The sequence below is a fragment of the Neoarius graeffei genome, chromosome 13, assembly GCF_027579695.1.
Source record: "Neoarius graeffei isolate fNeoGra1 chromosome 13, fNeoGra1.pri, whole genome shotgun sequence".
Classification (NCBI taxonomy): domain Eukaryota; kingdom Metazoa; phylum Chordata; class Actinopteri; order Siluriformes; family Ariidae; genus Neoarius; species Neoarius graeffei.
In genome coordinates, this window is record NC_083581.1 from 57,062,317 (window position 1) to 57,085,473 (window position 23,157).

General features: G+C 40.6%; 1 protein-coding gene across 1 annotated transcript; it reads right to left on the reverse strand.

The window, feature by feature from the left end:
* Positions 1–1,318: 1,318 nt before the first annotated feature.
* trpc4apb (transient receptor potential cation channel, subfamily C, member 4 associated protein b) lies at positions 1,319–22,163 on the reverse strand. The gene is made up of 19 exons (XM_060938115.1): positions 21,908–22,163; positions 21,056–21,184; positions 20,829–20,945; positions 18,491–18,548; positions 16,597–16,652; positions 16,357–16,485; positions 16,077–16,278; positions 15,621–15,809; positions 12,287–12,429; positions 12,014–12,142; positions 9,371–9,429; positions 7,945–8,046; positions 7,766–7,849; positions 7,555–7,645; positions 5,702–5,842; positions 4,178–4,289; positions 3,981–4,093; positions 3,511–3,717; positions 1,319–2,095 (listed from the first exon to the last, which is right to left on the reverse strand). The coding sequence occupies exons 1-19, from the start codon at positions 22,028–22,030 to the stop codon at positions 1,958–1,960; spliced, it is 2,322 nt and encodes a 773-aa protein (XP_060794098.1). The 5' UTR covers positions 22,031–22,163; the 3' UTR covers positions 1,319–1,957.
* Between the last annotated feature and the right edge of the window lie 994 nt (positions 22,164–23,157).

The following is a 23,157-nucleotide window of genomic DNA, read 5'->3' on the forward strand; positions in this document are numbered from 1 at the left end:
TCAAAGTCTGATCTTCACAACATGTTTGTGGAAGTGTATTGTGGCACGAACAAAGGAGATTTCTGAGGACCTCAGAAATAGCGTTGTTGACGCTCATCAGGCTGGAAAAGGTTACAAAACCATCTCTAAAGAGTTTGGACTCCACCAATCCACAATCAGACAGATTGTGTACAAATGGAGGAAATTCAAGACCATTGTTACCCTCCCCAGGAGTGGTCAACCACTAAAGATCACTCCAAGAGCAAGGCGTGTAATAGTCAGCGAGGTCACAAAGGACCCCAGGGTAACTTCTAAGCAACTGAAGGCCTCTCTCACATTAGCTAATGTTGATGTTCATGATTCCACCATCAGGAGAACACTGAACAACAATGGTGTGCATGGCAGGGTTGCAAGGAGAAAGCCACTGCTCTCCAAAAAGAACATTGCTGCTCGTCTGCAGTTTGCTAAAGATCACATGGACAAGCCAGAAGGCTATTGGAAAAATGTTTTGTGGACAGATGAGACCAAAATAGAACTTTTTGGTTTAAATGAGAAGTGTTATGTTTGGAGAAAGGAAAAACACTGCATTCTAGCATAAGAACCTTATCCCATCTGTGAAACATGGTAGCGGTAGTATCATGGTTTGGGCTGGTTTTGCCGCATCAGGGCCAGGACGGCTTGCCATCATTGATGGAGCAATGAATTCTGAATACCAGCGAATTCTAAAGGAAAATGTCAGGACATCTGTCCATGAACTGAATCTCAAAAGAAGGTGGGTCATGCAGCAAGACAACGACCCTAAGCACACAAGTCATTCTACCAAAGAATGGTTAAAGAAGAATAAAGCTAATGTTTTGGAATAGCCAAGTCAAAGTCCTGACCTTAATCCAATCAAAATGTTGTGGAAGGACCTGAAGTGAGCAGTTCATGTGAGGAAACCCACCAACATCCCAGAGTTGAGGCTGTTCTGTACAGAGGAATGGACTAAAATTCCTCCAAGCCGGCATGCAGGACTGATCAACAGTTACCAGAAACGTTTAGTTGCAGTTATTGCTGCACAAGGGGGTCACACCAGATACTGAAAGCAAAAGGTTCACATACTTTTGCCACTCACAGATATGTAATATTGGATCATTTTCCTCAATAAATAAACGACCAAGTATAATATTTTTGTCTCATCTGTTTAACTGCGTTCTCTTTATCTACTTTTAGGACTTGTGTGAAAATCTGATGTTTTAGGTCATATTTATTCAGAAATACAGAAAATTCAAGGGTTCACAAACTTTCAAGCACCACTGTAAATGTATTGACCCCACATATAGACACACAAGCGCTGCACTTGGGAACAATATTGTTTATGTAATCATAAGACATGTGATAAAACATGTTACATCTTTATTTTCAGTTACTGTCCTTTGTCACGGGACTGAAAAGTTAGACTTTCAAGACTGAGCTACACATTATCCATAAATATAGAGGAAGTATTTAAACTAAGCAAACCATCGACATTAAATTGCATTGGCCCTGAATTTTGTAAAATTTGTTTGCTGATGAAATAGGCTCTTTTCATGGGCATTTCCATGTTTTTTTTTTTTTTTTTAATTCAGGTTACAACATTCCCATACATCTAAAAAGGAGAAAGAGCCCTTAGACTACAGCTGAAGTAAGTGTGCCTCTGTAGGCCTGAACAATGTCCAGTGTCTACTGCAACACACATGCGTGCTAACACACACACGCACGCGTGTGCACACACAGCACTATATAAGATTTAGAATCACTGGTTCATTAGAAGCAGTACACCCGAACACACTTGTAAAAACATATGCACATCCACACCACACTTTCTCAAGCACACTCACTCTCTCTCATACATACACCCTATATAGCAGTCCTGTTTAATGAGCACTGCATGTTCCTCTGTAGAAGTGCAAAACAGCAGCTCATTAACAACCTTCTATTGCTTCCACAGCCACCATGATCACATCTCCAGAAAGTCTCTGTCCAGGTCCCTGTAGGCCTCATCTATGTAGGTGGCTATGGCACAGAGGGAGCTTCTATCTGAACTCAGCAACACCGTTACCGTCTCCTTCCAGTAGGTGAAAGGAATACAGGAACTCTGTACAGGGAGGGACAAAGTCATTTATTCTGGGTTTAGTAAAAAGGAGAAAGAAAAAAAAAAAAAAGTGCCACTATGAGCTTAGTTCATCAAGATTAAGCTCAGACAGATCCTTATCACCTTATCTCCTATTCAAATAAATTTCAAGTATGGCCATTAGGGCTGTAACTATATGCGTATCGAAATCGAAATCGCGATACGCAGAGCCACGATCCGTATCGCGATACAAGAAGGCAGAATCGCGGTACACCCTTTCAAACTTCTCAGCCCAAAAACAGAGGCGCTTCCAAACCTCAATTTATGAATACTTTACTTTTTATTTAAATTACATTTTAAACTTACTTAAATTACTTTTATTTTTTTTTATATCTATTAGTAAGTCGTTTTTTCGCCGACCTGCGACAATCTTCTGCGAGTCACGCAACGTCCACACTCGCCACTGGCAGAGCATTCATTTCTTTTAAGCGGTCGCCATTCTGGTTGCGACGCGGGGAGCGAATCTGTAAACAAGCAGCTCATTGGCTGGCTAGGTGTGCCACAAGCCAATCACAATCACTTGACCGGAAAGGCATGCAGTGTTGCCAGATTGGGCAGGTTTAGGTGCTTTTTGGCTGGTTTTGAACATATTTTGGGGTGGAAAACGTTAGCAATATCTGGCAACACTGAAGGCATGTCTGCTTGGGCGGAAGCCTTCTGCGGCAGTTACATTTTGACACGCGAGCAATGTTTCACCATAAAAATTCCGTAATTTCCATCTGTTTTCCGCGATCACAGAAAATCATTGGCCCTATGAGAGTGAGACAGTGAGAGAGCCACCCCCCCAAAAAAAATCTTAACGGATTTACACGATTTGGAAAAATGACTTTTTCAGAACCGAAAAAAACAGAGCTTCCGGCTCAACAGTATTATTTTGAGAAATAAAACAGTCTTTGGATATACATTTGTTCATTTTTGCATACATATTACTCATTCTCTGCAGTGGTCTGAATTATTTGTTATTAAATAGTTAATGTAAGTAAGTAAATGTTAAGTCAAATTTACTACTTTAAAAAAACATTTAAAAAAAAAATCGTGGGCATATCGAATCGTGGGTCAAAAATCGCGATACGAATCGAATCGTGAGTTGGGTGTATCGTTACAGCCCTAATGGCCATGGCATCTCCTCTTCTCATCTCAGCGACAAATCACATTACTACAAATAGCAAAATTGTTGCTGTCAAGTGAGCAAGGTGCAGTCGATGGTAAGGATCTAGCTCTGACCTGGATACACTGAGCTGGCAACAACGAAATCACTTTTTTACATTAATTTCTAGAATCCAGAACATTCATTTCCCATCTAGATTTTTTTCTCCTCAGGTCAACATCAGAGTGAGGACATGTTAGTCTTCAACTGCATGAAGATGTGGTCTGCTTACATTCTCCAGACAGGTGCTGTCCTTGTCTTTGTTGAGGTAGTGATGTTGCCAGAAGCGCAGCAGGTGGTGGAAGTTGTTGAGCAAGCAGCCGGGGTATTTCTCAGCATACTCCTTCTCCTTAAGAGCTCTTAGGTAGAATGGCAGCTTGCCCCGCCACCGTGCCAGCATCAGCACTACCAAACTTGTGTTCAGGCAGCTCACATTCTCCTGGGATTGGACAATAAGTACACAAATTAAAAAAAAAAAAGCCTGGATTACTGTAATGTACTGAGAGGTGACAAAGGGAAAAAAAAAAAAATCATCATCAAGGACTACTAAGGTGTTTGGCCACTATATACACTCTGGCATAGAGTCTGGAAGTCTCTGGAACAGTACAGGAAGGATGAACACCTTCCAAAAGACAATCCCTCAATATTAGAGATTATTCTTACAACTACTGACATGGCAAAGAAAACAAAGTACAGTCTTGCCTGAGTTAGAGTCTGCACATTGATGATGTTGATCAGCCTGAAGAGGAAGGAGAGTCTATTCTCGACTTGAGCCATGTAGGACAACAGGCGGCATTCCGACAGCACCTCAATCACTGAGAGAGGAATACAGTTTGGAAAGCTGCATTATGCTATGCACATGTGCAATAAATCAACTCCGTTCATTTTCTCATTAGCACCTTTCATATCCTCCGTCTGCCCTTCAAAGCGGTCCAGGGACAGAACAATGCAGCGTACCAGCATGTTGGAATCCACGAGGGAGCTGTTGATCTGGTTCAGAAACATCTCAAACTGAAATAATACAAAGGACATGCAACAAATCATGCGGACAGCATTTACCTGAGCACATTCTAGACGAAGGATTTTTTTTTTCATTAAAAAGTAGCAATATTCCCATAATTACGTATCTGTGCATTATATCAAATACATTTTGAAGGAAAGCTTTTTCAGTGAGCTTGGTAGTTAAAATCCAAATTATAGTGATGTGATTAGGAACTGACAAAATTCAAGATAATTTTTTTTCTCTTTTATCATCTATAAACCGACAACAGCTGGTTAGTTAAAAAAAACATACAGTACCAGTCAGTAGTTTGGACACAACTACTCATTCATAGGCGTTTCGGCATTTTGACCATTTTCTACATTATAGAACAATATTGAAGACATCAAAACTATGAAATAACATATGGAACACATATGGAATTATGTGGTACACAAAATTTTTGGGCGGCACGGTGGTGCAAGTGGCTAGCACGGTCACCTCACAGCAAGAAGGTTCTGGGTTCGACCCTAGCGGCGGTCTTTCTGTGTGGAGTTTGCATGTTCTCCCCATGTCTGCGTGGGTTTCCTCCGGTTTCCCCCACAGTTCAAAGGTTAATATGGGACAGCCTTGGGCTGAGGTGCCCTTGAGCGAGCCACCTAACTCCCAACTGCTCCCCAGGCGCTGTTAGCGTAGCTGCCCATTGCTGTGTGCGCGCACTCATTACTCATGCGTATGCGTGCGCGCACGCATGTGTGTGTTCACTGCTTCAGATGGGTTAAATGCAGAGAGGAATTTCACAAGCGTGTGATGAATAAAGTTGTTCTTCTTCTTCTTAAAACATTAAAAAAAAGTTTCATATTTTAGATTCTTCAAAGTAGCCAGCTTTTACCTTGATGACGCTTTGCGCACTATTGGCATTATCTTAACCAGCTTCATGAGGTAGTCACCTGGAATGCTATTTAATTAACAGGTGTCTCTCGTCAATAGTTACTGTAATTTCATGCCTTCTTAATGCATTTGAGAGCAAACCGTAAAAGTAAATAATAAAAATACAGTAAATAGCCCTATTTTACGTCAAGGACTGCTCAACTAAGCAAAGAGAAATGACATCAATCATTACTTTAAGACATGAAGTGTCTTAAAAATAAAAACCATTGAATTAAGGTGTGTCCAAATATTTGACTTGTACTGCAAGTCAATTTAAATAAATAAACAAATAAATAAATAAATAAACAACTCCTATGTATCCATGTTGTCAGGACTACAAGGATTTCAGATTTTATTCACAGATGTTTTCCTCAAATGCAGACACATTTTCAAATCTAATCCAGTGGGAAACAGCTAAACATTGGCAAACTGAAGCTGCTTTAAAAAAAAAAAAAAATGGTGGAAAAATGGCTACTAACGCCAAGCAGTTTGCAACTCAAGAGGCAACACTAACCTTTTCTTCTGTGTTCACATATTTGTTAAATCTCTTGAAAGCATCAATGTTGAACTTCATGAGTTCACCGAGCAGATCAAAATAGCTCTGAAGGACATCACGTGATTTGCAGCCACTGTCAATGATGCAGAAGAGGATGTGCTGCAGAGACACAGAGGTTTCAATAAAGAAATATTTTTACACACACACACACACAATGCCTTGAAAAAGTATTCATACCCCTTGAACTTTTTCACATTTTTCCACCTTACAACCACGAACTTAAGTTTTTTATTGAGATTTTATGTGATAGACCAACACAGTAGCACATAATTGTGAAGTGAAACGAAAATGATAAATGGTGTTCAAAATTTTAAACAAATAAAAATCTGAAAAATGCGGCGTGCATTAGTATTCAGCCCCCTGTCCTCTGATACCTCTAAATACAATCCAGTGCAATCAATTGCCTTCAGAAGTCATCTAATTAGTTAAATTCCTACTGTGTGTAATTTACTCTCAGCATAAATACACTTGTCCTGTGAAAGCCTCAGTGGTTTGTTGGAGAACACTGAAGAACAAACAACTCACCAGACAGGTCAGGGATAAAGTTCTGGAGAAGTTTAAAGCAGGGTTAGGTTATAAAAAAAAAAAATATCCCAAGCTCTGAACATCTCAAGAAGCACTGTTCAATCCATCATTCAAAAATGTAAAAAGTATGGCACAACTGCAAACCTACCAAGACATGGCCGTCCACCTAAACTGACAGAGCAAGCAAGGAGAGTACTGGTCAGAGAAGCAGCCAAGAGGCCCATGATCACTCTGGAGGAGCTGCAGAAATCCACAGCTCAGGTGGGAGAATCTGTGCACAGGACAACTATAAGTCGTACACTCCACAAATCTGGCCTTTTTGGAAAAGTGGCAAGAAGAAAGCCATTGTTGAAAGACAGGCATAAGAAGTCCCGTTTGCAGTTTGCCAGAAGCCATGTAGGGGACACAGCTTTGGTCAGATGAGACCAAAGTTGAATGTTTTGGCCTAAATGCAAAGCGCTACATGTGGCGGAAAACTAACACTGCATCACCCTGCACACACCATCCCCACTGTGTAACATGGTGGTGGCAGTATCATGCTATGGGGATGCTTTTCTTCAGCAGGGACAAGGAAGCTGGTCAGAGTTGATGGGAAGATGGATGGAGCTAAATACAGGGCAATCCTGGAAGAAAACCTGTTGGAGGCTGCAAAAGACTTGAGACTGGGAAGGAGAGTCACCTTCCAGCAAGACAATGACCCTAAAAATACAGCCAGAGCTACAATGGAATGGTTTAGATCAAAGAATATTCATGTGTTAGAATGGCCCAGTCAAAGTCCAGACCTAAATCCCACTGAGCATCTGTGGCAAGACTTGAAAATTGCTGTTCACAGACGCTCTCCATCCAATCTGGCTGAGCTTGAGCTATTTTGCAAAGAAGAATGGGCAAAACTTTCAGTGTCTAGATGTGCAAAGCTGGTAGAGACATACCACAAAAGACTTGCAGCTGTAATTGCAGCAAAAGGTGGCTCTACAAAGTATTGACACAAGGGGGCTGAATACTAATGCACACCACATTTTTCAGATTTTTGTTTAAAATTTTGAAGACCATTTATCATTTTCGTTTCACTTCACAATTATGTGCTACTCTCTGTTGGTCCATCACATAAAATCTCAATTAAAAAAAAAACTTTTAAGTTCGTGGTTGTAAGGTGGAAAAATGTGGAAAAAGTTCAAGGGGTATGAATACTTTTTCAAGGCACTGTGTGATATAATGACGTACACAGATATGAACGTGCAATGAATAAAGTGACAACAAACAGTATACAGAACATCAAGGTCACTCACCTCCAACAACCCCCTCTTCAGCAGGAACATCTGGTCTGCATAGGATGTGGCTCCTCTTAGAAAACTCTCTACTGCTCTAGCCTGCCAAAACCTACAGAGCAGATTAAGAGTGGCAAAATTTAATGCACGGGGGTGGAAGGAATATTCGATCAGTCAGGTCATTTTTAGTGTGAAAGATAAGACCTGTGAAGTGCTTAACTAGAGCCCTCACCTGAATGAAGAATCCACTGGCTCTTTCTTCATGACTGAAATCAGCCGTGTCAGGAGGCCCTTCTTCCCATCACATGCTAGATTCCTGCATTAAGCATGTTCAGACAACGGGAGATTGTACAAAACTTAATGGTTATAATGAGCTAATGAAAATAGCCAAGAGTATATTTTCCTCAGTACCTGTCTGTGTTAACCAACGCCTCCACTTCAGGAATATTTGCTTTCAGAGAGATGGCACTGAGCTCATTCAGCTCCTGCCCATTCAGAAGAAGATACTTGTTCCTAAGGCCAAATATAAGAATATTCAAATTAGAGATGTCCGATATTATCGGCCGACAGATATTATCGGCCCGATATTAACATAAAAATGTAATATCTGTTAATATCGTTATCGGATTTTTTTTGCCTCAAAACCGATAAAATAATGCTTGCGTTACACCCAAATAGTGCCTCTGCGCTCCTGAAGCGTTTACCGGCGCAAAGATGATGACCTCATCAAGCTGCGTCTTGAAGCGTACAAACAAGCGTGGATGGCTGCAGTGACAAACTTGCTCGCTCTGTTTCAACATTAAGGAGGACTTTGTTTACTACTCTGGAAGGTCTGGACTGAAACTTTGTGCCTTCCTTGTTCTTATTGCACACTACCTTAATGTTGCATATCTTTGTTGTTGCTCATGTAGAGCAGTGCTGATTGAGCCCAGTTTATAATTTCAATGATTGCATTAGCCCAAGTAATGGGCTAGGGACACAGGCTGCTTACACCTTAAAATGTTTCATTTTTTGTACTTCACCTCAAGCCTGAAGTATTTTTTGTAGCTCAAACAAATGTGCAGTTTTCAAAATTGTGCAGTATAGTTGCCACATTGTAATTGACTCATATTTGTGCATTCATTCAATTAAGGTGATTGAGTTTTAGTTAAAGAAACAGTTCATGAGGCATCCTACAAACGCAGGCTCATTTAACACAGAAAAAAAGAGTAGCCTGTCATACACTATGCCTGTTATTTTAGTTGACTTTAGATGCTGCTATGTTGCACATAGTTGTTCAGGTACAATGTTTTATCATTTGTGAAGAAGTCAAATTTGCCCTATTTGTTGTGGGCATTGTCAAGATTATCTCAGGGAGAGTGTAATCCAAACTGTTGTTTGAGACAATTTAAAAAAAAATAAACATGGCACTTTTTCCCTAAATTAAGTTGAAGTATTTCTTATTTTGCACAGACAATGTTAACATTTGGAAAGCCTTGTTGCATTCAAGAATGCATCCAGTGGGGCATCACAATAACATTAAGCATGTTGTGTTAATTCCACAACAGGAGATATGTGATGTTACCTAAATTAGTTCTGAGGAAAAATAACCCACATATCGACATCGGTATCGGCTGATATCGGAATCGAAAATTGAGAGTTGGACAATATCGGCATATCGGATATCGGCAAAAAAGCCAATATCGGACATCCCTAATTCAAATGCATTAGCTTTTTAAAAAATTTTTTAAATACATTTTAACTGAAGCCTTCAAACACACAAAACAAAACTGACTATATAATGAAGCACAGGATAGATATTTAGAAAGATATGGTGCACATTCTCAGATGTACTCACTCATGGTGGTCACTGAAGCTCTGTAGCAGCCTGAGGAACTGGATCTTGAATGAGATCTCCTGTAGACCGAACAAAATGTGGCCTGTGTAAGCCTTCACACATTTTCTGTGAGCCTTGTGTACACCTACAGTTGTGCTTGAAAGTTTGTGAACCCTTTAGAATTTTCTATATTTCTGCATAAATATGAGCTAAAACATCATCAGATTTTCACCCAAGTCCTAAAAGTAGAGAAAGAGAACCCAGTTAAACAAATGACAAAAATATTATACTTGGTCATTTGTTTATTGAGGAAAATGATCCAATATTACATATTGGTGAGTGGCAAAAGTATGTGAACCTCTAGGTTTAGCAGTTAATTTGAAGGTGAAATTAGAGTCCGGTGTTTGTCATCCCATTGATTGAAATCAGGTGTGAGTGGGCACCCTGTTTTATTTAAAGAACAGGGATCTATCAAAGTCTGATCTTCACAACACAAGTGTACCATGGCACGAACAAAGGAGATTTCTGAGGACCTCAGAAAAAGCGTTGTTGATGCTCATCAGGCTAGAAAAGGTTACAAAACCATCTCTAAAGAGTTTGGACTCCACCAATCCACAGTCAGACAGATTGTATACAAATGGAGGAAATTCAAGACCATTGTTACCCTCCCCAGGAGTGGCCGACCAACAAAGATCACTCCAAGAGCAAGGCGTGTAATAGTCGGCGAGGTCACAAAGAACCCCAGAGTAACTTCTAAGCAACTGAAGGCCTCTCTCACATTGGCTAATGTTAATGTTCATGAGTCCACCATCAGGAGAACACTGAACAACAATGGTGTGCATGGCAGGGTTGCAAGGAGAAAGCCACTGCTCTCCAAAAAGAACATTGCTGCTCATCTGCAGTTTGCTAAAGATCACGTGGACAAGCCAGAAGGCTACTGGAAAAATGTTTTGTGGCTGGATGAGACCAAAATAGAACTTTTTGGTTTAAATGAGAAGTGTTATGTTTGGAGAAAGGAAAACACTGCATTCTAGCATAAGAACCTTATCCCATCTGTGAAACATGGTGGTAGTATCATCATGGTTTGGGCCTGTTTTGCTGCATCTGGGCCAGGACAGCTTGCCATCATTGATGGAACAATGAATTCTGAATTATACCAGCGAATTCTAAAGGAAAATGTCAGGACATCTGTCCATGAACTGAATCTCAAGAGAAAGTGGGTCATGCAGCAAGACAATGACCCTAAGCACACAAGTTGTTCTACCAAAGAATGGTTAAAGAAGAATAAAGTTAATGTTTTGGAATGGCCAAGTCCAAGTCCTGACCTTAATCCAATCGAAATGTTGTGGAAGGACCTGAAGCGAGCAGTTCATGTGAGGAAATCCACCAACATCCCAGAGTTGAAGCTCTTCTGTACGGAGGAATGGACTAAAATTCCTCCAAGCCGGTGTGCAGGACTGATCAACAGTTACCGGAAACATTTAGTTGCAGTTATTGCTGCACAAGGGGGTCACACCAGATACTGAAAGCAAAGGTTCACATACTTTTGCCACTCACAGATATGTAATATTGGATCATTTTCCTCAATAAATAAATGACCAAGTATAATATTTTTGTCTCATTTGTTTAACTGGGTTCTCTCTCTCTCTCTTTTAGGACTTGTGTGAAAATCTGATGATGTTTTAGATCATATTTATGCAGAAATATAGAAAATTCTGAAGGGTTCACTAACTTTCAAGCACCACTGAATCACTATGAACACCTTTACACCTGGTCATTTCATGCATCTTGAGCAACAGGAACTGAGTATCAGTAACACTGTTCTGGACCTGTTCTTGTACTGCAAATTGACAACATTAATCGGGATTGTGCAATTTATTTATCGTGTAATTGAAACTGGAACATGCACTTCCATGCCTGGCTGTACAGTAACAGACTAAGCTATAACATATGACTTCTTTTATTTACGCCATTAAAAATTTAAATGGCTTAAGTCTTTTTGCACTGTGTGTACTTGCCTTACTCCCATTATTGTAGCGTGTCCTGTTTTACACCATTACTCACAAGCTTGCATTACCTTTAGTACTGAATTTTCACCGTCCTGCGTCTTACAACGTACTACTGCGGTTCTTTTAAGGTTTGCTACACCAGAGAGAATAGTGAGACGATTTTCTGTTATGCTGTACTATGACGACGATTAGGCTGAATTTAATTGAATGACTAAATAGGAATTTTGTTATTGGGTGTAAACGTAGATGTTTTAATCCGATCAATCACATCATTTCAGTCAGGCCGATGCGCAATTCACCCGTCTCCCCAAGCCACATGTCAATCTTCCATTATACAGAATTATGTAATCCAAAACTGCAAAAAGTGGTGCACTTTAGTAAATTTAAAATGGCAAACGAAGAGTGATTCCTTTATGCAGCAACCACATTTTGTATAAAAAAAAAAATTGGAATGATGTACAACACAGGACATCGATGGTCAAGTCTTATGAACCGATTTGCATATTACATGGGACTTAGCAATCAGCTAACCAGGGACTCAGTTGAGTCGTAAATGCATGTGTATTTATCAAGACCCATTCCAGTTACAAGAAACAAACAGGTGTAAATGTGGTTCTATTTATAATATGTGCAAGCTCATGAACTTGAATCTTACTGGACTGCAGTCACAATTCTGGTTCTGTCTGTGTAAGACATGACTAGATGGATGTCTCCTCCATATCAGCTTGTCAAACAAGTTGTTGAGTCCAGGAATCAATCGGAACTCTGCTAGCATCCTATGAACCTGTGTGAAAGGGAGTTACCATGAAACGTCACAATTACAGTATGTTGTGCATCAAACAACTTATTTAAAATGCACACTGTCAGTTTTATTAAATTATACTGAAAGTTCAGTGGAATCTAAATTAAGCTTGAGTAAACGTTCTACCTGATTTCTCTGTCGGCCCATGAGCAGTACACACAGCACGTAGAGAACCTCCACTTTGTACATGATCTCATGCACTATCTTCATGGACTGAGGCAACGTATGCCTAAGAGGACTTGATGAAAGTGAGCCTTCATCAGATGACTCTGGAAAACAGGTGGATGTGAAGAGGAGGAGGAGGTTTATTCAAAAGCAAATAAAGGGTTAGCAATTTAAACATAAGGAATACCCTAGATATTACAGCTCAGCCGATTGAAGGATGATTTATTCTGTCACAATACAGGTGTGCAAATGCAGAGAAGTGGATTATGGGTAAACAACTTCAGCTATACATCAAATCTGCAGCACTGTGCATCAGACTAATGTTGGCTAGTTAAGCAAGAGTGCTTTGAGAGCACAATATCCCCCGCTACAATATATTGCAAAATGCATATTACTGTCCTATAACAAAGTCTTTTGCCAAGTTTCGTGAAATTCCTCCAAAATTTGAGAGAAGTTGACTTTAGAAGGTGAGAACCCATTCTGGGACAGACAGACGAATGGACTTTGCCACGACATAATCCCCCTTCAGGCCTTTCGGCCAGCAGGGATAAAAAGGGAGGTGTCTAATAGTATTGGGACTGGCATCTGAACCTTGTAAGCTCATTTCCAACCCACAGAAGCTCAACTACTCCTGTGGTTAGCTTTGTAACCAATTGCAGTAATTTCTAATGAACTCAGTTGGTCAGTTTCACAAAGTACAGACAAATAAGTCAGTGGAACATTTTATTGAACACAAACAGACCAATAGAATACAGTTAGGTCCATATATATTTGGACACTGACACAAATTTTTTTTTTTTTTTTACCTGTTTACTGAAACATATTCAAGTTATAGTTATATAATGGACATGGACATAAAGTCCAGACTTTCAGCTTTCATTTGAGGGTATCCACATTAAAACTGGATGAAGGGTTTAGGAGTTTCAGCTCCTTAACATGTGCCACCCTGTTTTTAAAGGGACCAAAAGTAATTGGAAAATTGACTCAAAGGCTATTTCATGGGCAGGTGTGGGAAATTCCTTCGTTATGTCATTCTCAATTAAGCAGATAAAAGGCCTGGAGTTGATTTGAGGTGTGGTGCTTGCATTTGGAAGATTTTGCTGTGAAGAAAACATGCAGTCAAAGGAGCTCTCCATGCAGGTGAAACAAGCCATCCTTAAACTGCGAAAACAGGAAAAAAAAAACCATCCGAGAAATTGCTACAATATTAGGAGTGGCAAAATCTACAGTTTGGTACATCCTGAGAAAGAAAGAAAGCACTGGTGAACTCATCAATGCAAAAAGACCTGGACGCCCACAGACGACAACAGTGGTGGATGATCGCAGAATAATTTCCATGGTGAAGAGAAACCCCTTCATAACAGCCAACCAAGTGAACAACACTCTCCAGGAGGTAGGCGTATCAATATCCAAATCTACCATAAAGAGAAGACTGCATGAAAGTAAATACAGAGGGTTCAGTGCACGGTGCAAGCCACTCCTAAGCCTCAAGAATAAAAAGGGTAGATTGGACTTTGCTAAAAAACATCTAAACAAGCCAGCACAGTTCTGGAAGAACACATTCTTTGGACAGATGAAACCAAGATCAACCTCTACCAGAATGATGGAAAGAAAAAAGTATGGCGAAGGTGTGGTACAGCTCATGATCCAAAGCATACCACATCATCTGTAAAACATGGCGGAGGCAGTGTGATGGCTTGGGCATGCATGGCTGCTAGTGGCACTGGGTCACTAGTGTTTATTGATGATGTGACACAGGACAGAAGCAGCCGGATGAATTCTGAGGTATTCAGAGACATACTGTGTGCTCAAATCCAGCCAAACTGATTGGTCGGCGTTTCATAATACAGATGGACAATGACCCAGAACATAAAGCCAAAGCAACCCAGGAGTTTATTAAAGCAAAGAAGTGGAATATTCTTGAATGGCCAAGTCAGTCACCTGATCTCAACCCAATTGAGCATGCATTTCACTTGTTAAAAACTAAACTTCAGACAGAAAGGCCCACAAACAAACAGCAACTGAAAACCGCTGCAGTAAAGGCCTGGCAGAGCATTAAAAAGGAGGAAACACAGCGTCTGGTGATGTCCATGAGTTCAAGACTTCAGGCAGTCATTGCCAACAAAGGGTTTTCAACCAAGTATTAGAAATGAACATTTTATTTACAATTATTTAATTTGTCCAATTACTTTTGAGCCCCTGAAATGAAGGGATTGTGTTTAAAAAATGCTTTAGTTCCTCACATTTTTATGCAATCATTTTGTTCAACCCACTGAATTAAAGCTGAAAGTCTGAACTTCAACTGCATCTGAATTGTTTTGTTCAAAATTCATTGTGGTAATGTACAGAACCAAAATTAGAAAAATGTTGTCTCTGTCCAAATATTTATAGACCCAACTGTATATCTTTGAATATCTGTGCAGACCAAACCCAAATAATTCACGCCTGGTGAAAAGATCTGATTAAAGGAAGGATGCAATATTGCAAGGTCACCAAACTCATGTCGAGTTCATCTATGTGTAGATTAACACAAATCCATATGACGGTGCAAGAGCTATTTCAGGACAGTGTGAATTGTTCTTTATCACAGTCCTTTACTCCATCCTCCCTACTACACGGAAATGTTAAACATACATTCTGGTTTGTTTAACTGGAGCACAGTTTATGAGACAGTACGTGTGCAGACGTTCACATGTCTGCCAACAACGGCCATGCATGCTCATGGAACTACAAATCAGGACTAATGGTGATGATACACGGGGCAACTTCTTGGGCAATGCTGCCAAGCAATGTTGCCAAGCAATGTCGCTGGCAACGGGCAACTAGGTGAGACACAGGGCAACTTTTCAGGGCAACTAACAATGGGCAACAACAGTTAGCAACGGCAGTTTACAGTTAGCTTAAAAAAAAAAAAAAACGATGTCTTAATTTTTGCTGTGACCATTTAATCAAGCTGTCTGTTGTTTTTTAGAGCTTTGGTGAGGTAAATTCCTCCATATAGAATATTAAAACAACTTACCGGCGTAAAAACAGATGAGGAGTCTCTCCATCTCTTCACTCCACTGACACTGAGCGGCCGCCATATTTGTTTGAAATTTCTGATCTGAACCTCACCGGAGGTCACATGACTCGATACTCGCGTTCTGATTGGCTTATCTCAAAAAGTTGCCAGAGATTATCAAAACCATTCAGAAAGAAACAATGTTGCCCAATCTCAATAGAAAAGAGTCAAAACGCAATTGCCCAGCAACATTGCCCAAAAAGTTGCCCCGTGTATCATCACCATAACTCTCACCTGTGCTGCTCTGCTCAGCCTCCTCGATAGCCATCTGCATGAGAGCGTCCAACACCAGGGCGTTGTCCAGCCAGCTGTGCCAGTCCTCCAGCTCCTGCAGCAGTGCAGCTGTGCCTGAAGCTTCCGACACCTTCCTTGTAGCCAGCTTGCACAGTCGCTCAATGAAACCCGGGATGTTTAGTAGAGCAACTGCAGAAACAGCAGCCAGCCATGAAACTCTAGTTGTATACATTAATCTTATTCTAATTCTCACACTTAGTGGTTCTATGTATTTATTGTTTTGTTTGTGGATCCATACTCCTGCAGGTCCAATAAAATAAAATAAAAATTGATGTGACTTCCTGACACTTTATACCTCATTCAAAAGACACAATTTCAAAACTCTGATTACTGATAGACAAAGCAAAGAAGATAATTGAACAAAATTGCTTTTGTTGTTAAGTGTGTGGCTCTGACCTTGGTTGCTCTCTGCACGTGAAGGCGACGTGGTTGTCTTCTGTTGAGCGTTGCGGGCCAAAAGGGTGTGTTTGTCATCCATGCCTGCATCCGGCTCCGATATGGTGACAGACAGGATACGGCAGAAGTTGGCAAGCTGTTGCTGGTTAAAGCTCTGCACCAGACTGGCCAAGTTGGGAATATCCTCCAGTCGGATCACCTCCTAAGAAAATAGTTTTGAATAAAAGGTTTAGCGCTCTTATCTTACTTCTTAACTTAAATAAATAACTTAATTCTTTACCTTTCTGACTCCCATTATGTCTTCTATAAGTGTGGCAGTCTGTAGGAAAGTCTTTTTGTTTGACATTAGCGTGAAAAGGAACATGACAAAATCATCCCTTGCGGCAAGACTTTTGGTAACACCCTCTGTCTGCAATAAAGGAAAAAAAAGAAACTTCTGCATTCTGAAAGCTGATCAGAAATGTAAAGAATTTAAAAGATCATGTTCATATCCTAATGAAACGGTCATAAAAATACCTACACATATACAGCAGTTGTAAAGAACACTTAAACAGTCCTTGATGAGATCATCACCCACTGCAAATATAGAGGAAAAAAAAAAGCGTCAAAGTTGCTACATGGTCATTGTTTTTTCTAAACATTACCAGCAGGAATAAAACAAAATTATTTGTTAACCAGCAAATAAATTGTTTGATAACGTTGTAGGTTGAACAATAAACTATATCTACTAAACCTACAGCTTTCAATTGCATTCAACTTATGAGCCGTTTCTGAGTCGTACACGAGGAAGTTAAGGCCAGTATTTCCGCTCACATTCATGACAGACGATTTTTTTTTTTTTAAAGTGTATTGCATCATCATCGCCTTCCTAGTGGGTTTTCTTGTCACTTACTACATGGACATCTGAATATGTCAGTCTCAGCATGTTGATCTTTCACAATAAAATGATTATTTTGCCTGTCACAACCTGACAGCAGGTTATTGAGAGCAGCTCATATTATGAAGCTAATGTTTTCACTACCTAAGATACTTCACCATAATGTCTGTCCGTTAGCTAAATTTAAATAAGCCCCATGAATCAACAAAGAAAAAAACTTGATGTAAGGTACCTTCTCATTGTTAACGTGCATCACTAACTGCATTAGCTTGCAACTGAAGGCCATATCCCCATCTTTGAAACACTGTGGCTGCATTTAGTCTGTTATTTTAACCTTGTTATTAGCAAACGGTAAGAAAATGTTAAGAAATGGGGCCAGAGATGTAACTGAACGACTTTATTAGTTGTTTAAAAGTCTGACCAATTCCAACTTGCTTGCGATTTTCAGGAGTTAAAAATTTAAAGCAATTAGTAATTAGTAAACCACCGTGACCCCGAGCAGGATAAAGCGCTTACTACTTATGAATCATCATCATCATCTTCTTTTGGCTGCTCCCAATTAGGGGCCACCACAACGGATCTTTCTTCTCCATTGCTCCCTGTCTTCCGTATCCTTCTCTACCACACCTGCCACTTTCATGTCCTCTCTCACCACATCCATGTATCTCCTCTTTGGCCTTCCTCGTTTTCGTTTGCCTGGCAGCTCCATCCTCAACATTCTCCTTCCCACATGCTCTGCATCTCTTCTCAGGATGTGCCCGTACCATCTCAATCTCATCTCTCTTAGCTTAATTCCCAAGCTCTCCCTCCACGTGCTGTCCCTCTGATGTGCTCGTTCCTTATCCTGTCCAACCTCCCATCGCAAACCTTAACATCCTCAACTCTGCCACCTCCAACTTTGCCTCCTGTCTCTTCGTTAAGGGTACGGTCTCCAATCCATACATCACAGCTGGTCTCACTACTGCCTTATACATCTTACCTTTCACTTTTACTGGGACTTTCCGATCACAAATGACTCCTGAAATCCTTCTCCAATTGCTCCACCCTGCCTGCACTCTCTTTCTCACCTCACTATCGCAGCCCCCATTTTCCTGCACAGTTGACCCCAGGTACTTGAATTCACCAGCTTTCTTTACATCTACTCTTTGCATCTTTGAATGAAAGCAGTAAATGTGTCAAACACCCAATACACTCTTAGGTTAATGAGCATGGCCTTTCTTTGTCTAGCAATCTTCACAGCCCACTCCTGCCCACAAGAGAGTGTTTTAAAAAAAAAAAAAAAAAAAAAAAAAAAAAACACTCCCAGGACTTATTGTTGGGATGCCAGTCTCGATGCGTACCTCTAAGTGACACACACATTTGTTTGATTGATTTCAGTCTAACAGTTGAGCAAAGACATGCATCCCAGCTATAAACGCTTTACATAACACTATAAACTGTTACAAAGATCACTGGCAAGGCTGTAACAAGAACTCATTATTTACAGGTATACACACCCACCACTTTCCATAAAACAGCTTAAATTAAGAGTACTTACTAATAGGGACATTCCCCTGTATTGAGAGTGTGGGCCGCATCAAAATCTCTATAAACAACTGTAGGGGGGGAAAAAAAAAAGTGTTGACAACACTGAAGATAAAAAGCCATGCTTGCTTCACCACCATCCATGTACAGTGGAGTAAATAATTATTTGATCCCTTGCTGATTTTGTAAGTTTGTCCACTGACAAAGAAATGAACATTCTATAATTTTAATGGTAGGTTTATTTTAACTGTGAGAGACAAAACATCAAAAAGAAAATCCAGAAAATAACTTCATATAAAAAGATATAAACTAATTTGCATTTCTTTGGGTGAAATAAGTATTTGAACCCTCTAGCAAACAAGACTTAGTATTTGGTGGCAAAACCCTTGTTCGCAAGCACAGCGGTCAGACATTTCTTGTAGGTGATGACCAGGTTTGCGCACATGTCAGGAGGAATTTTGGTCCACTCCTCTTTGCAGATCATCTCTAGATCATTAAGGTTTTGAGGCTGTCGCTTCGCAACTCGGAGCTTCAGCTCCCTCCATAGGTTTTCTATGGGATTAAGGTCCGGAGACTGGCTAGGCCACTCCATGACCTTAACGTGCTTCTTCTTGAGCCACTCCTTTGTTGCCTTGGCTGTATGTTTTGAGTCACTGTCATGCTGGAAGACCCATCCACGACCCATTTTCAGTGTCCTGGCAGAGGGAAGGAAAGGAGGTTGTCACTCAGGATTTTATGGTACATGGCCACGTCCATTCTTCCGTTGATGCGGTGAAGTAGTCGTGTGCCCTTAGCAGAGAAACACCCCCAAAGCATAATGTTTCCACCTCCATGCTTGACAGTGGGGACGGTGTTCTTCGGGTCATAGTCAGCATTTTTCTTCCTCCAAACATGGCGAGTTGAGTTAATGCCAAAGAGCTCGATTTTGGTCTCATCTGACCACAGCACCTTCTCCCAGTCACTCTCAGAATCATTCAGGTGTTCATTGGCAAACTTCAGACGGGCCTGCACATGTGCCTTCTTGAGCAGGGGGACCTTGCGGGCACTGCAGGATTTTAATCCATTACGGTGTAACGCGTTACCAATGGTTTTCTTGGTGACTGTGGTCCCAGCTGCCTTAAGATCATTCACAAGCTTCTCCCTTGTAGTTCTAGGCTGATCTCTCACCTTTCTCGTAATCCTTGATACCCCACGAGGTGAGATCTTGCGTGGGGCCCCAGACCGGGGTCGATTGATGGTCATTTTGTATTTCTTCCATTTTCGAACTACTGCACCAACACAGGGCTGGAAATTGATCCGTACGCCAATGGCGTCAGAATTTTGCCTCGGGCGTCGGAAAACACAAAGCACAAGCCCTGATGGCTTGTAACTGCAAGTGTCATAAATCACTCAAAATCACGGAAAATCAGCTTACTGTGTATGTATAGCGAGGGCGGTGCCATTTTTGTTGTTTCTCGCGAAACGTGAGTGAGACGCGTGATTCGGAGTGATTCTGCAATTTTCCACCAGATGGCGTGATTTCCGTAATTACTGGGATTTGATGTCAAATCTTACCACTTACTAAATCTAATCACTATTAAATACATTGCAACTGTGTGTGTGAACAGTTACACCATTACAATATCTGAACTACTACTACCAAGTAAACATTAATAAAAAAAAAAAATCACATAAAATGTAAAGTAAGATAAATTAATTTTTTTTAATATTTGCTATAAAAATTTTGATTTTTTTTTATTTGTTAAAAATTAAACTCAAAATGTGTCGGGCTAGTGAATTCAGAGTCGGGCTAGTAACTTTGCAAAGTTACAAGCCCCACTGGCTTGTTGGCAAAAAAGTTAATTTCCAGGCCTGCAACAGTTGTCTCCTTCTCACCCAGCATCTTGCTTATGGTTTTGTAGCCCAGTCCAGCTCTACAATCTTGTCCCTGACATCCTTAGACAGCTCTTTGGTCTTGCCCATGTTGGAAAGGTTGGAGTCTGATTGACTGATTGATTCTGTGGACAAGTGTCTTTTATACAGGTGTCAATTTAAGACAGCTGTCTTTAATGCAGGTAACGAGTTGATTAGGAGTGTCTAACTGGTCTGTGGGAGCCAGAACTCTTAATGGTTGGTAAGGGATCAAATACTTATTTCACTCAACGAAATGCAAATCAATTTATATAGTTTATAAAATGTGATTTTCTTTTTGATATTCTCTCTCTCACTGTTAAAATAAACCTACCCTTAAAATTATAGACCGCTCATATCTTTGCCATTGGGCAAACTTACAAAATCAGCAAGGGATCAAATAATTATTTCCTCCACTGTAAAACATAACAGCACAGATTTTCATGTAAAGCATCACTCACATCAACTCCTCCAAAAAGGTCAAAGGTGTACGTGTTCGGTGACACAGACTCCTGCGGTGTCTTTCTGTCTTCTGTCACAAACGACATCGCCTCCATGGACAGCAGAGACGACAGCTCCTGGATTACCACAAAACAACGTTTGCTTACAAACATGAGAAACATAAGCATACAACACGTACAAGTATTTACACGGATTTGTTTTAATCATGATTTTTTTTTTTAGATACCTTAACCACACTGTGGCTCTTGGAAAGATCGCTGTTTATGTGGCTGCTGTTGTGAAGTTTCCTCAACAGCAGTGGTATTCCCTGCCACCTCGCTTTCTTATCTCTTTCCTCAAGAAGACCCACTGGGATCTAATTACACACGGTGATGAACAAGCAATCAAGCATAATACAGTTAATGACATTTACATACAAGTAAATCACACGGCAATTCATTTCACGAGGTGGTGGTCTCATTCTTTCTCAACGTAGCTTGATGTTCACGAACAAGACAGCTCTAATAAACACAAATGCGTATAGTGAAACCACTGAATTTAAAAAAAAAAAAGTTAATACTTGAAGTAAACAGCAGACCCGGAACTAGCCAGTTAGCTTTAGGGCGTTAGCTTGCTATGTTAAGAAGTTTTCTTACAGTAACCGGTAGCTAAGTATCAAGTTAAATAGCTGTTTATAAGTAATTTTAGCGAAGCACAATCAATCAGTTCCAATATATTTCTTATAAGACTTATCACCTAACAAGCTTAATGAGACTGTAATACTGGACTGGTCAAGAATGTTAGCAAAACAGCTAACTAGGTAACGAAGGCTGAATTACAATCTGACAACTGCGTTCTAATTCAATAATCTAAAGTTATCTAACAAATACACAGCGCATTTGATTTAATCGGTTATATAATCTAGCTAAAAGTCAATATCACGTCGTAAATGTAAACAGTGACGTGATTTAAATGTTGACGTGAATAAAATAGCTGTTAGCTAAGCAATAACTTCAGGTCGGGGCTCTTGCGGCCTGCTAGTCTGTAATCTGCTGCACAGTCGCTTAACTTCAACATACAGAAAACCTGTCCTTCCTACCTGTGTGCCGTGGGTCATCCCCAAACCTGTTATCTGTCCATATTTGATCTTATGTAATATGTTTTTGCTTCGATTTCTCCGTCTTGTTTGAGTTCGAGACGACTGCTGCCCATTAGCCGCCATTGTTTTTCCTTTGACGTCGCAACGTTTTTCTTTTTCTTCAATAAAGTCTTTGCTATATGACCCAAACAGACAGTTTACTGACCCCTACCGAACCGGAGCGCGGATGACCCACGCCCTGATTTCATACAGTACAGTATAATATGACATGTCATGGGAATTTCAGGTTCTTTTCAGTGAGTCAGATCACTCGACTCAGTAAGAACCGACTCCTTCCGCTCCCAAACTAATGTCAAAACACCAACTAATGCACAGGGGTGGAAAACACTGTTATTATACTTAAGTATTATTTAGGTGTAATTATACTTGACTTGGGGGCGGCACGGTGGTGTAATGGTTAGCATTGTTGCCTCTAGGTCTTGGGTTCGAGCCCAGCAGCCAGCGAGGGCCTTTCTGCGTGGAGTTTGCATGTTCTCCGCATGTCTGCGTGGGTTTCCTCTGGATGCTCCCCCACAGTCCAAAGACATGCAGGTTAGGCTAATTGGTGGCTCTAAATTGACCGTAGGTGTGAATGTGAGTGTGAATGGTTGTCTGTGTGTCAGCCCTGTGATGACCTGGCGACTTGTCCAGGGTGTACCCCGCCTCTCGCCCGTAGTCAGCTGGGATGGGCTCCAGTTTGCCTGTGACCCTGTAGGACAGGATAAGCGGCTACAGATAATGCAGACATGACATCCCAAGTCTCCCGGAAGTTCTGGGAGTCTCCCGCATATTGATAGCGGCTCCCTGATGCCCGCAAATTACATACAATCTCACGGAATCTAGAGCAAGCTTCATCCCGAACCTATCGACCAATCAGCCAGTGTATAGAGCATGAAGAAGAGCAGCAGCTGCTCCAATCATTTTCTGGAACCCAGGAAATTAATACATGATACAAATAATTGGGGTTTTTTTAAACTGATTTGGTGTTCAGCTTTCAAAGTTATGATAAAGCAGTGTCTCTTTGTAATTGTCATCTTTGTATCCTCACTTGCTCGGCACAAGGCTAAATAATGACAAATTACTTTCACTTTACAGTGCTGGAGCTGCAGGAGCAGGTGTCGCGCAACAGGCAGGAATTTGTTCGGATTCACCTCCAAAAGTAAAACTACAACCTTTTCTGGTTCAAACAGAACCAATTAGGACCAAGTACA